Source organism: Nothobranchius furzeri, chromosome 11, assembly GCF_043380555.1.
Source record: "Nothobranchius furzeri strain GRZ-AD chromosome 11, NfurGRZ-RIMD1, whole genome shotgun sequence".
NCBI lineage: Eukaryota > Metazoa > Chordata > Actinopteri > Cyprinodontiformes > Nothobranchiidae > Nothobranchius > Nothobranchius furzeri.
Window position 1 is genome coordinate 36065606 of NC_091751.1, and position 14042 is coordinate 36079647.

The window sequence follows — 14042 nt, forward strand, 5'->3', positions numbered from 1 at the left end:
TATCGTTTTGTGTCTTAAAGGAGAAACGGCTTCATTAGGAGACCCCAGAAACTCATCGTTAGCATTTCTGTCTCAAACAGTCACGTCCTTCGATACGCCGATGACATATGGTTATTCTGAAGCTTCTGCTGAAGTAGGGAACAACAGAACTCTTCAACAGGAATTATTCTAATAACAAAAAACAAACAAAAAAGCTTTTCTGTCTTTAAACAACATTCCAGTAACTTCATTTAAAAGTGTGAATGTTTATTCATCTTCAGCCACACAAAAGTCACCAATAAAAAAACGCATTTTAACGTTTTTAACCTCATTAAAGCTAATTTAGCAGATTGGAAATTTGTGACACGTTTTAGTCAACATTTATATAAAAAGGTTTTGGAGGTCTGACACAAACCACAGGTGTCCATCGTGCACCCCGTGGGTCATTTGTGGCCCTGGACTGCAGTTTAATGACGTCAGAATCCTCTCACCTGTACTCGTTGTTGATGAAGACTCTTTAAACATGTTTTATGTTCAGATTTTCACTGATGTGAGGCCAAACTTGGTCCTCTAGCAGGTTGTTGAGTCAGATTCACACTTGAAAAAATGTTATGAGATTTTTATTTATGTGAGGTCTGATAAAAAAAAATCCAGAGAAAATAAAATATTCTGAAATTAGAAAGTTTTGAGTCTTTTATTGATTAGTTTTATTTGTTGATTTAATTTACTAGAAATAATTATGTGACCATTTTGGCTCACGTCCTGAAAGCTTGAAACCATTGATCTAATCCCAACAAGAGGTCGGCCATTATGGCATCTACTACAGCAAACTCCACCAAGAGGATTTGTTATGTCAGGTTTTAACCTGGTCAAGTTGTTTTATTTGAATCTATAAATTCATTCAGAAATGCACAACTGTTTCAAATGCAGGTTGCTGACTGGAGGATGATGTCTTTTTAGACTTCTAATGACCCTGCTAACAGCCAACGTCACATGGACGTGCAGACCATGTCAATATTGAGTCTGTCGGTCTAGACCATGTCTGTAGGATGTCCAAACAAGGTCTTTGCACAATGGGGACATTTATCCAAACGTGGGTAATTTAACTCTTTAGTTGTCTTTAAATAATCAGACATTTTCCTGGATTTGGGTTTATAAACAACATGAAACTACACACTCTCCTCAGTAGGGTTTCAGGGAGCTGCTGTCTAACGCCATCAGTCCCCTGGTTAGAGACACGGGACATCATGGACAGGTGTCCAGTCCATCACAGGGACACACAGAAAAACCCGGTCCCAGTAGACAGGCGCTGCTATCCACTCAGTCTTTAAACTAAAATGTTCAAAACCTTTTTCCTTTAAATGGTAAATAATTGTAGTAGCAGAGAGCAGAGCCCACCTAAAGACCACAGATCAGTTTATTCTGCATGTTTTTTGTTGCCCAAGCTCATAAATCAGATGTTAATATAAACATCCTCCAGAAGGTTGTGACTGTTTGACAAAAACACGTCTGTCAGGAGAATCCAGCCGTCTGCGCAGATATGACCGACAGCTTTGTGCTGCAGCGATAAAAGCACGACTTAAAGGAACTGTACTGGAAAAGGCCAAGGCACAAATAATCGGTAGCAATCAAAATGTCCGTAACATTACAGGTAATGTATGCACGATGCGCCCATCAGTGCATTGCTTGGTAGCCGTAACAGTGAAAACAACAACTCATTAAAGGAAAATAAAGCAAGCTATATTGCCTTCTTAACTACATGGATGCCATAAAGTGCTCCTTTTCATTCAGGAATAGTTCACATACAGACAAGTTCACACACAGGAAATTAAACACACATGATGGAAGCTTGCACACGTTTGTTTGAGAAATTTCAGATTATGGCTTTGAGATTAAAACACCCCTGATCAGATTAGTGATGAAACAGCTGTTGGAATCTGATTGGCTGCTAGGTAAACATGTGTTTCCTATTTTTTCTAAAGAGATTATATAGAATCAAGCTTGGTACCAGTTCAGTCCAAACAACATACTGGAATCATCCTTCTGCAGAATGTTACAGGTAAATGGAAACAGACGTAGATTAGTCCCACATAATCTAGATGAATCAAATTTAACAAAGATGGTTAAAACTATGCAAACATATTTTTTAAGTGACGGTGTATGTTCCCTGGCGATAGGGGGCAGTACATACCTAAACCATAGCAAGCAAGCAGTTTTTTTTTTTTTTTTTTTTTTTGTTGGAGTAAGACCTTACCAGCGGATGACCGTTAGGGTCACTAATCCCTGGGAGCACAGCCTCCAGCAAAATGACACACATCAGACTCCCTCTCATCAGTGGCAATGAGTGAAAAGGTAAATGTGCAAAACAATGTTTTTGAATGGTGAAAGTTTTGTAACCCATTGTTATAAATCAGTAAATGCCTTTTGTCCTCACGGGTTCTCGTAGAAGAAAACATGGCATCACTCAAAGTCTTATACTCATTCTCACGTATTTTAGACCTGATTTTTATGGGTATTTGTTATAAAGCTGCCAATATTTTTCAACCACTGGGCATACTTTAATTTATTTTCAACAACATTCTGATGGATATTTCCAGACATTAATGGTAAAAACTACACATTGCCTCTTTAAAGAATCCTGTCAGCACTGCAGAGCTAAAGCACCCTAAAGTGCTATACCACTCATGGCCACTAGGGGCTGGATGCTGATGGCATAAATCAGTTTACTGGTCTGTGGTGCTCATCAGTTACAAACATCTGGGTTGTTCTTGAGCAGGTGTAAGGGTAAGCAGCAGCACGTAAGAGCCAGTCCAGTTTTCAAACCCCAAAGAACAAAGTTTAGCTTAAATCTCACCAGGGGGACCGCTGAAGGCTTTTGGATATCCAAAGTGTTGCCAAACATTTGCTAGGTAGTTAATTCAGGTGACACTTTATACAGCGCAACCAAATGGATGCAGCTCACTTAAACACAAACAAGCAAGGGAGTTTTCAAATCACAAGAATAAAGAACACAAACGTGTAGAAATTTAAAGTCTTGACATGACTCAGCGGGATTCCAATAAAGAATTTGCATATTTTCTCACTGCTTAGTGTCTCCAACTGGTTTCCAACAGTCTTTGCCCAGTAAGATCCCAACTTAAGCCTTTTATTTATACGCTTTAATGTTTATTTTAGATTTACTAAACCAACAAAAACTCAAAAACCCTTTGCAGCTTTTCAGCTTCTTGTTTGGACACCAACTGGACATCAGATCGCTTCTAGAGGTGGAAATCCAGCTAATTTATCTTTCTTCTTTTCTACCGAGTTCCTCAGGCTGGAATAATAACTTGTGTTTCTTATGAATTGAGAGTACAACAGCAGATGTTAGGGAAAGACAAATAGGAATACATTATGTTACCACAATAACTTTAACTTTGTAGTCATTTCTAATCTCCATCAAAGTTCATCATTAGTTTATGTAAAATTTGATCATAAAAGGGATGAACTTCTGACAGGTGATAATTTGATAAAGTGGTGGAAAATTTTCATATGAAATCTCAACTCGATGACAATTGCATAAAAATGTGATGAAAAACTCATAAAATCAGGCGGTTGCGTCACAAATGATCTTTTACAAAAGTTATGTGGATAACATTAAAGTGGCACTTTTTATAGTTAAAAGTAACACCAGCACTCATTGTCAAAGTTTAAGTAAATAAGATTGTGTTTTCATCTGAAAAAGCTGTCGAGTTTCAAAGCAAATATTAAACATAAGATCTTCTGACATCTGACTGATAGTTTAGATCTGAGCTCATTTCTGATTCACCAGGATGTAAGTTTAAAGTTAACTATGAGAAATAATAACAACATCTAAAGATTTGATCTCAGTTACATAAATTTCAGAGCTACATTATAAAAAACTGAAGCCCCGCCTACAACGCTCAAAACTAATTTATTTCTCTGTTTGAGAAAAATCCTAATCCAGATTATTCCAGGAATATGCCCATACAAACAGCATATTTGAATATAGAGGAACTTTGTTTGGTTAGCTAAAGATTCTCCCAGAACTAAAAAATACAAAACAATAAAATGTCTCCATGTTTCCAGTGCACCCTCAAAGTGCTGAGTCATTGTTTGTAAAAGACTCCACATTTTTACCATGTCAGCCTAAAAAAAACCTCTACTTTGGTAAAGTTCTTTTTTAACACATCATGTGACCAAGAGGCCTCAAAATCTGTGATGTAGGCGGAGCCTAAATCTCTTAAATTTACATTCCTGAGAAATGTTACTTTAAGCTGGAAAATATTTGAATTTTTAAATTAAAACTGTTTTGCTAGAATCACTTTTTCCTCCCAGTATACGCAAGTGTTGTGGAAGACAATTTGTTTAAATGTTTACAAAACAATATTTCATATTAACAGTGATCTGCCTTGTAAATATACTAATGTTTCGATTCATTATTTCCAGATTTGCTGATAAATGAAGATCATTACATTTAGAATGAAAGCTGCAATAGTGTTACATTTTAAATCAAAGAAATCTAATTGGCATGTGCAGATAAAAAAACATTTCTTTTAAATGAAAGCTGAAGTGCAAGGCATCAAAACATAAATAAACAGACAACTGAGCAGTGAAAACCAAAACATTTGACATTTGAATGCATGAAACACATTAAAATTCATCATTTAATGACATATTACAAACTTCACACCTCTGGAATCACGTTGAGTCTGATTTTAAAAAACAATTCAAAAGAACCAGAAACCTTCAAAGTTCACACGTTTCTTTTTTTAAAAGGAGAAAACAGTTGACATTCATTAATACGGTGTGTTGCGTCAGGCATGTGGTGAAATGATGTGGCTGAAACACTAAATAAAGAACTACATGAAGTCGTTCTACTTGATGTTTCTTGCTTCAGAGGCACAAAGAATAAATTCCTACAGGGATGTTTGACTGATCTGATTGTTTGATGTTGTGAAACGTAATGCTGCACTGCAATGCCTTTAACATTATTTATATATGTGAGCCGCTTTAGAAAATAGCTATTCATCAAGGTAATACATAGGTTCGTTTTGGTGACTATGACTGCATTGAATTCCACACCAGGCTTGAATGCAGCTGTAGAGTTGTACTATATCAATAAAAATAACCGAATCACTTTTATTATTATATTTTATAAACATTTTAGCTGTAGAAAAACAGCCAGAGAGTTCTCAGTTCAAAAAAATAATGAAGAAATTCTCACGGAGGAATCGAGCTAACGGTTAAAGTGGAATCCAGCTAACGGTTAAAGTGTGTCAGTATCTGAGCGTTATATCAAACATGTTTACAGCTCATTACCATTGGATATAATTTGTTTACATTATTTTTAGGTCTTTCCATTGCTATGCTAAATGTGTGTGCAATGGTGGCTAAACGTATCCTGGTGAGTCATGGTTTCCTGGAGGATATTCCCAAAAAACTCTTACAGTAAATCAAATAAATTCATTAGTAAAGTAAAGGTAAATGTGTTGTTTTCTGGGGGGCGAATTTTTTTTCTGCCTCGGTGCAGGCTGTTAGCTAAACAACACCAACATTATTTGGTTGAGAACATAAACAAACAGCAGCTTGAACAACTGGGAAAGGTTTGACTGAATAGTTTTAGACACTGCTTCGTTTTACCGCCAAGTCAGTTTTTAGCTTGATTTTTCGTAACAATTTCTAGAAGTTGGATTACTCTGACTACTTTTTACTGCAGGAAGCTCAGTTACACGTGTTAACTTACTTTATTAAATATCAATCTAAGAATTATTAGCTAACGCCTAATGAAACTTTATGTAAATTTACCTCCAACATATTTCAAGCCCCATTTACTTTACAGAATTTATCCATCTATAAAAAATAGTTCATTCCACATTGAAAAACTCCTACAAACTGCCACTAGGTGGCGAGAGCATCCACATGCATATATCATATCAAAATACAGAGAAAGAAGATTCCTAATTTAGCTAATTTCGATTATTATAAACATTTTACAAATTTCTCTCGGTTTTTAACCTTTTCTGCACAAAATCTAAATTTTATGTTAACAGAATTAAGATAAAGGGATACTAAAGAGTAATCAAATTTAGCTTAATTGTTGTAATTTTAGGGAACAGCGTAATAATCGTCATGCCAAGAATAGACTATGTCAAAAACGTCTAAATATCCACTTTAAACGTCTTTTAAAAATATCAGTATTTTTATCACAAAATCTCAAATTTTTATTTTGAAACAGAAACGTCTCTGGAGTAACTGGAGTTGCGTAGACACGGTTTAATTACAGCACAGGCTTCCTGCTAATAACTCAATGTCTTTCGACAGAAATAAGTGATGGTAAATACTGTACCATTATCTGAAGTGCGGTATGGACGCCTCTCTGTAAAAGCTCCTGTTAAGGTGCTTCAACATGCTGTAACTGTGTGATATTAGTATTACTATATATTTATCACTTATTACATTCAATACCAGGGTGGGTCTAAATCTAGAAGTAGTAAAAGTAGTTTAGGCTTAAACGTGATCAGTAAAGCTTCATAATTCAAGTAGGAGTCAAGTAGGTTCGATTATTTTAAATAAAGTCCATATCTTTGAATTAACAAGAGAAAAGTCTGCAAACCAGTATGTTACCAGTACTCCCAGTATATACCATGTTCATTTTTATAACCGGATAGTTAAACCACCCAGAGTGCAGTATTGAACAATAATGTTTAGGCAGCTTTTATTAAATAATATTTAAAGTTCATATAAGTTTTGTTGTAATGTAGTAAAGGTAACTAACACTCATAGTAAACCACTGAGTGATTTTAATAGGATCCTTTAAAAGTTTAAAATTAGTAAATTGTGGCTAAATATTCCTTTATTTTACCATTTAATAAGAATATTGGTCAATAGAAAAAATAATCTAATCGTGGATTTTAACTGAAGATTAGAGACATGCAGGCAGTTTAATATCCCTGAATGTGTGTGTGTGTGCCACCAAAGCAGCAGTGTTTCAAATCTAAGTCTGTGTTTAGTCGAGTGGTTTTAGAGCACAGTAATGTGAGACCAGCAGGTCACATAACCTGCTTTTTCGGATTATAACAGACAACAGTAAAACAAATAAAAAAACATAAAGGAGAATGATGCAAAAGTCAGAAACAAACCAGGATTTTGTTTTATAAGTTAACACACACACACACGCGCGCACATACTCTCTCTCAGAGACCAACACAACAAAAGGACAGGAGACTTTTGGTTCCAGTTTCACCATCTAATCGTCGCCCCTAGAAAGGTGCATCATCATGCAACCATGCAAAAACAATGAAGATGTATTCGTATAAAAAATTGGTGTTACAAAATGGCATAGCAGGTATATGTATCCATTCATTCTTTTTCCTTCTCCTGATATCCTGAAATTTGCGTGTCTACACTAAAATCGCATGCGTTCCATGCAGTGCGGTTGGCTTTGCAGCAGTAAAGCTTTCAAGTGTGTGTATGTAGAATAAGATTTTTTAAATTCTGCTAAGGTTTTGACAAGAGTGCACTGTACAGAGTTTGTCTTTACAAACTGCTTTCCCTTTTTTCATATCTTTTTTTTTCTTCCAGTGGCCTTGGTGCCATGGCTGTCTGGACCATGGTGGTCTGTGAAGGACCCCCGCACCCCCCCACCCCCCCACCCCCACCCCCCAGGACCGTGTAGCATGGAGGCAGATAAAACACGCCTTCAGCCCAAAGGTGTGGTTTCCACCTACAGGTTTGGGTTTACAGGTACGGTCTGGATTTAAGGTCTCAAAGGCGTGAAGGCTGACACCTCTCAGGGCGGGGTGTTCCACTCAGCATCTCCAAAGCCCTCCCCAGTGGAGGAAAGAGGCATTGTTCCCCCACTAGGCGTGAAGGGGTCTGTGTCTGTGTCCGTCTCCCCCTCAGCCAGGTAACTGGGCCTGGGTCTTGTCCAACTGGCCTCCCCAGTCGCCATCCCGGCCTCCATCCCTCCTCCCCCTTCCTGTTCCCCAGAGATGCTGAAGCCGCTGGGCGAGCGCTCTAGCTCCTCGTGGTTCACTGACAGCATCGAAAGCGGTGAGTCACCCCCCCGACACCCTGTGGTCCTGCATGGCCCCGCTGACAAGTCCTGCAAGGAGCTGATGGGCAACACCGTTGGACGCTCCGTGTAGGTGGTAATGGCCTCCAGAGAACGGAGTCCTCCGACCGACCCCATCCCCGTTCTGCCCCCCCGTCCTCTGCCACAGGTTGGTTTCATCTTGCTGACAGGCCCCTGGTACGACAAGTGTGGGAACACCTCAGAGTAGTTGAGGAAAACCCGTCTGATCTCACCGTTCACAGAGGAATCGCAGGTCTCCAGGGTCATGTGGGCAGCGCCAGCCGAGTCCACCTGCAGGTGCTCGGTGTGTTGGATGTGCATGTCTACCAGAAAGTCCAACTTCTTCTCCATGTCTTCCACCTGAGACAGAGACACAGTCACACATACAGAACAGCTTTTTAATGAGAATTTGGGGAATCTTTTTTGGCTATGAAAAAAAAAATTAGGGAATCACATCTATTCCATGATTTTAGTCTTTTCTAAAGCTTTAAACTTGTTCTTGGTGAGTATTTTAATTTGGTAGGAAGCATTTCCCCATCATTCAAAATAACATAGCCCGAGAATTTAAAGATTCCATGTCATGCTATTGTAAACCTTGGAGAGAAAATGTAGGCATAAAATATCACTGCTGAGATGTCTTTTATCTTAAATATGAGTTATTTTCATCACCCTGCATTCATAATCAGAAATGAAACGGTTCATTTCAATGAAGCTCCGCCCACACCCACTCCAACAAAATGCACCTACAATAGTGTCTTAGGCCAGCCTGCTGTTGTTTTGGCCTTGGTGGTTCAGTGGTTAAACTGATTGCTTTTCACCTTGTTTTGCCATGTTGTCGGCAGTAATTTATTTAGCCAGCCATTTTTATATGTTAGCTTTATTATTTTCTGCTACACATTTAGAGTCTAAACATCTTTGAAATTGTTCGTTTCCAAGCAGCATTTTAGTTGATTTACTCTGCTGATCTCACATGGACTCACACTGGCTAAATAAACAAAGTAAAAAAAAAAAGTTTAGTCCTTACTTTTAAAGAGTTTACCAATAAATGGTTGAAAACATCATACTGGCAAGTGAAGCTAAAAGAAGAAGAAAAACATTACTGCTGCGACCAGGAAGCAAAACCTGCACAAAACCACATGCCAGTCTAGTACTCTAACCACCAACCAGGCGCGCAGATAGGGTGGGGGACGGGGGGGATCTGTCCCCCCCCAGATTCAGATCGACCCCGATCCGTCCCCCACACCAAGGCCAGAAAGAAAACAAAATTGGAGGTTAAGCACTTGAAGCTCCTTTTTCCGGTTACATTGAATGCAGCATGATGTAAACACCGACTCCAGAGGCGCCAAAGTGGTTGCTGCTAGGATTCAGGATGAAGCGAAAAAGTCAAGCAACGATTACTGCGTATTTAAAAAAGACCAACAGTGTAAGTAGGCTGGATCGATCTGTTTGTTTATGCATGTTATCTCTATTAAGGTAGCGCGACTCGGGTTGCGAATGACCACAGTCACCAGTTCTTGCCATGTGTCTTGCCCATGTATGTCTGATCTCTGAATTGTGTGTACTGAAACTCTAATTTCCCTCTGGGATTAATAAAGTATTGATTGATTGATTGATTGATTGATTGGTTGACTGATTGATTGATGTTGGTTATAGTTTTTGTACATTGTTGTCAGTGTTGGGACTTATTCGTTATGTGCCAAAGCCTCATTGCTGACTTTAACAAGTCTCATCTACAAATATGATCCCTCATGAAGTTACTACTTTACACCAGAAGATAGTGGAGATGTGGAACCTTCAGGCTGAGCAAAGTTTGGGAGTTTTTAGAGTTTGAAAATCGCCTTCCGCTGAGAGGCTCCCAGTCGGGGAGAGGAGGAGATGCGCGCAACTTGAAGAGCGCAAATATTAGATAAAACATATAATTGCCAGCAGGTCTGGTCTTTGTTGACTGATCACTTTGTCTGATAATGACTGACTCTGATTATGAAGCAGAATATTGACTTTGATGAAGAAATTCACTTATCCAGCTGGGAAGATTGACGCTGCTGCAGCATCAGACAGCTGGTGCTGCACGAGAGGTGTGTGGAGTTTACAAGCTCCAAACGATGGGTTTGTTGTTGGTTTAACCTTCTCTGGGACATGATGGATGTAGAAATGATGGTAAAAACACTGCTAATGTGATAGACGTAGCAACAATGTAAAAAAAAAAGCTGTAAAAAGTGGCGGATGCCGATGCGTTAGATATGGAAGTCAAAGTGTGTCGCATAATCATAAAAAAAAGTTAAATATAAAATTTTAAAAGAACTTTATATATTTATATATAAATTAAAACTTTCCAAATGCAACAAAAATTTCTAAATAACATCAAAATACGAAGGAACATCTGTTGGTCAGGCTGAAAAGTTTGGGAACTACTGCTCTAAGTGATAAATGAATATCGTTTGTTTTTAATATATTTTATGTGCAGTTTTTTAGGGCTTTTATGTTTTCTGTAAAGATTGGTACACTGAAAATAATTTAATGTTTAGCATAAAGCATGAGGTTTTGGTTAGTAGTTGATTGGGAGAATAACAAATGACTGAATTAAATAGTGGGGCGCCTCTGTCAGTGCGCCCCAGGGCAGCTGTGGCTACATCGTAGCTTATCACCATCAGTGAGTGAATGTGTGATTGAATGGATGAATGATACACTGTAGTGTAAAGCGCTTTGGAGTCCTTACTCTGAGAGGCGCTATACAAGTGCGGATCATTTATAGTGTTGATCAGGCAGAGCTTTGTTGCCAGCGTTCCACTGCATAATGGCTTCAAACACGTATATAAAAGTGTTCGTTTTTACGTAAACCGTTGGATGAAATTACACAAACTGACTGAGCTCTAGTTAAGGCTCTTGCAATAGTTTGTGTGTGTGTGTGTGTGTGTGTGTGTGTGTGTGTGTGTGTGTGTGTGTGTGTGTGTGTGTGTGTGTGTGTGTGTGTGTGTGTGTGTGTTTGGGGGAGGGTATATTGGAACTTTGTCCCCCCACTTTGAAAATCCTATCTGCGCCCCTGCCACCGACTATTAAGTTTCCTAAGATACATATCCTGTACTGGCCAGGGGGAGGCAGGTTTCAGATCAAGAGACAAGCTTTTGGGAGAGGAGCAGGGCCTGATGATGCTTTACATGATTTTCAAAGTAAATTGGAAAATTTGCAGCTGAAACAGAAAAAAATGCATGAATGCAGCCAAAAAAAATTTTTTCATCTCTAAAATAAATCAATCTCTAAAAAGTGGATTTTCCAGGCTATGGCCCCTTTAGTGTTTAAATATAGAAATCCTGAAGTCAGACTTTCCCCAGCTCTAACCGGAGAGTACATCCCATTTCCTGTCAGGAAAATTTTCATTTTTTTCCCTCAGTCGAATGCTAAATAGAGATTCTACAAAAACTTGAACATCATACAAGTACTGAAACAGAGCCAAGGTAAGAATAGGATGCATTTATGGTTCCTGACAACATTCTGTCGTCCTTCTGGGAGGCATCCTCTTGGTTTGGACCAGAATATTTTTTGTCATTCTCAAGTGCACCAAACCTTTTTTGGTGTAAGTAGTTCTATTTTTTGCTCTATTTTTTTACTATGACTATGCTTATATACTTAAATGCATCTGTTTGCTCCTGATTCTAATAAAGCCCAAGTCCTAATCAAAACTGATGTTAAAGCCATTTCAAACGAGCTGTCGCCATCTTGTTCCACTCTGTTGCATCATCCCACCCACCAGATGAATAGAGGGTCCTGATTAGCCCACTAAGTGGATAGAGTGCTGTGATTGGTCCACAGTGGTGAGCCACAATGGGTTTGAATCCCTTATAGAGAGCTGTGAGTGGCCAGTCGGAATGCTGCTAGGGGCTGTGAAGGTTCCAATGGAGGAGGGTTCCTAGCCCAAACTTTGCAAAGCAAGAATTTAGTTTAGTTCACTAGGCTACCTTCGACCACCACCAGCAGGCAAAGTGGGTTAAGTATCTTGTCCAAGGCCATAACAACTAGTGTGTTGATATAAACTCAATGAGTTCCCTTTGTTACTGATCCTCACCTGTCTCTCCACCCTGACAAATCTACCCATCATGCTTTGGTCTTCAGCATCCGGCATGGAGGCGGCTTTAGCTATGTAGGACTCATGCCTGGAGTAAAATGACACAGAGAAGAAAACTGCAAAGATGTTCTTTTAGAATCAAGTAGTCATTAACGGATGCAAAAGACACATTGGACTGTTTTGCATTAAATACAATCTTCAGAATGACTACATTGACATGTGACCATCATGACCGTACCTGGGAGACTGACTGGACGGGTACGTAAAGGGAGGCTTCTGGGTCTTCTTATTTTTCGGGGTGAGGAGAGGTCCAGGGGCAAGAATCATGTCGATCCTTTGAAGAACACAAACTGGTTGAGTGAGTACAATGCAAAGGCAACATTAGCTAAACCTTAAGGTGGTGTTAACCTTGTCTGGAGGTATTTAATTCTGCAGAGCATGTCCAGGTGTCCAGCAGAGTACTGCTCAATCACATCTTTGACATCATAAGGCCTCAGAGTTTCCTTAAACCGCTTCTTGTTCAAGAGGAACTGTAAGATCCTGTGTGTGGAACAATATGTAAAAACACAGTTTGATTACTTTTGTAGATTTAACCATTTAAATTTCCTGGAAACTACCCTCTCATACCCCCGACATTTACAGAAAAGCAGCTGAAGTATTCGTACATGCACTATTGGCTGCATAGAACAAAACAGTTATTAATCACTCAGAATTACTCAGACTGTTAAACAGATGACAAACTAACCAATCCATTATCACCACCTACTGGACATGGAGTATAACTACAGATCTATGGGTACATCAAGGACACCAAGGAACAGTGTATAGTTAAAAGTCTTTCTGAATAATTGAATCTTTGTCTACTTAGGAGATAAAAAATAGCTGTTTCTGGTTGTCTAACTGGAGTGAAAGGTCAAGGAGATGAGTCAAAGATGATACCAAGGTCTCTGAAACCCAGAAAAAGAAGCCCAGAGTATCAAGACGAAGCTTAATTTCATATTTGGCTGTCAAGGGAGATAGTTTCAGCTGCAGGTCACAAAGCCAGAGTATGATGGTGGTTAACATTTAATCAAAGACAAAAATAAAAAATAAAAACCAACAACAATAGAATTGAATATAATCAGCATCACTTGATAAGAAACGCCAGGAAATCATCCCCAGAGAGGAAATAGAGGAGAAAAGGTCCCTAGACTGAACCCTGTGGTACCCCATCTGGTTTTCAAAAAGATTCTACCGGAAGGTTCTAAAGCCAGACCGGAGTGTGGTTGTTGGTACCAAAGGCAGATGTTAGGCCAGCTGACATCACGGAGACCTTGAGTTCTGTTGATTCCAAAAAGGGACCTGAAATCTGTCAGGAGCTCATCCAGTCATATGGTCCATGAGCAGCTCACCCTGTTACAGAGAACAGGAACTTGCTGAAGTTCCTGAACATGTCATGTTTCAACCTTCTTATCCGTTTTTCTGGTCCTAAAGGCTGCACAAGGGATCAAACATAGTTACTGACCCTATAAAGGGATAAGGGTTGATGCTGCTCTTGATAGCTTAGTGTTATTGTCACAGTTCCATGGCTAATCCACGAGCTTGCTTTCCAATGTATTCACTCATGTCGTGTATTCACTCATGATGCACAAATTCCTTTAAACGGAGCAGCCACCCATGTCCAATCCAGTGTAAGACTTGAACATAAAGGAGCTAATCCTTATCCCAGCGCAGCCCAGAGGAAGTACAGGCCGGGACTTTGACTCTTTACAGGCTCCAGATCAAACTTTATCAGTTCTTTGACAAGCTCTTAACACTGAAGAGCTCCCGCTGCCTATGTTTGGCAAACATAGATTTAACGGCCGCAGCACGAGTCCCAGCGTTTGGCAGAAAGTCTTGGGTCCTGAAACCAAAACCCTTCAGATCTGAGAATCCTTTTCAGGGACCATT

General features: G+C 39.2%; 1 protein-coding gene across 1 annotated transcript in view; it reads right to left on the reverse strand.

The window, feature by feature from the left end:
• Positions 1 to 7646: 7646 nt before the first annotated feature.
• Positions 7647 to 14042, reverse strand: part of kcnq3 (potassium voltage-gated channel, KQT-like subfamily, member 3) — a 77192-nt gene continuing 70796 nt past the window's right edge. Inside the window, exons 13-16 of the mRNA XM_054747071.2 lie at positions 12522 to 12653; positions 12352 to 12447; positions 12114 to 12201; positions 7647 to 8413 (exon numbers count right to left, since the gene is read on the reverse strand). Of these exons, the coding sequence (XP_054603046.2) occupies positions 7769 to 8413; positions 12114 to 12201; positions 12352 to 12447; positions 12522 to 12653 (961 nt within the window). The 3' untranslated portion in view covers positions 7647 to 7768. The remainder of the gene's footprint in view (positions 8414 to 12113; positions 12202 to 12351; positions 12448 to 12521; positions 12654 to 14042) is intronic.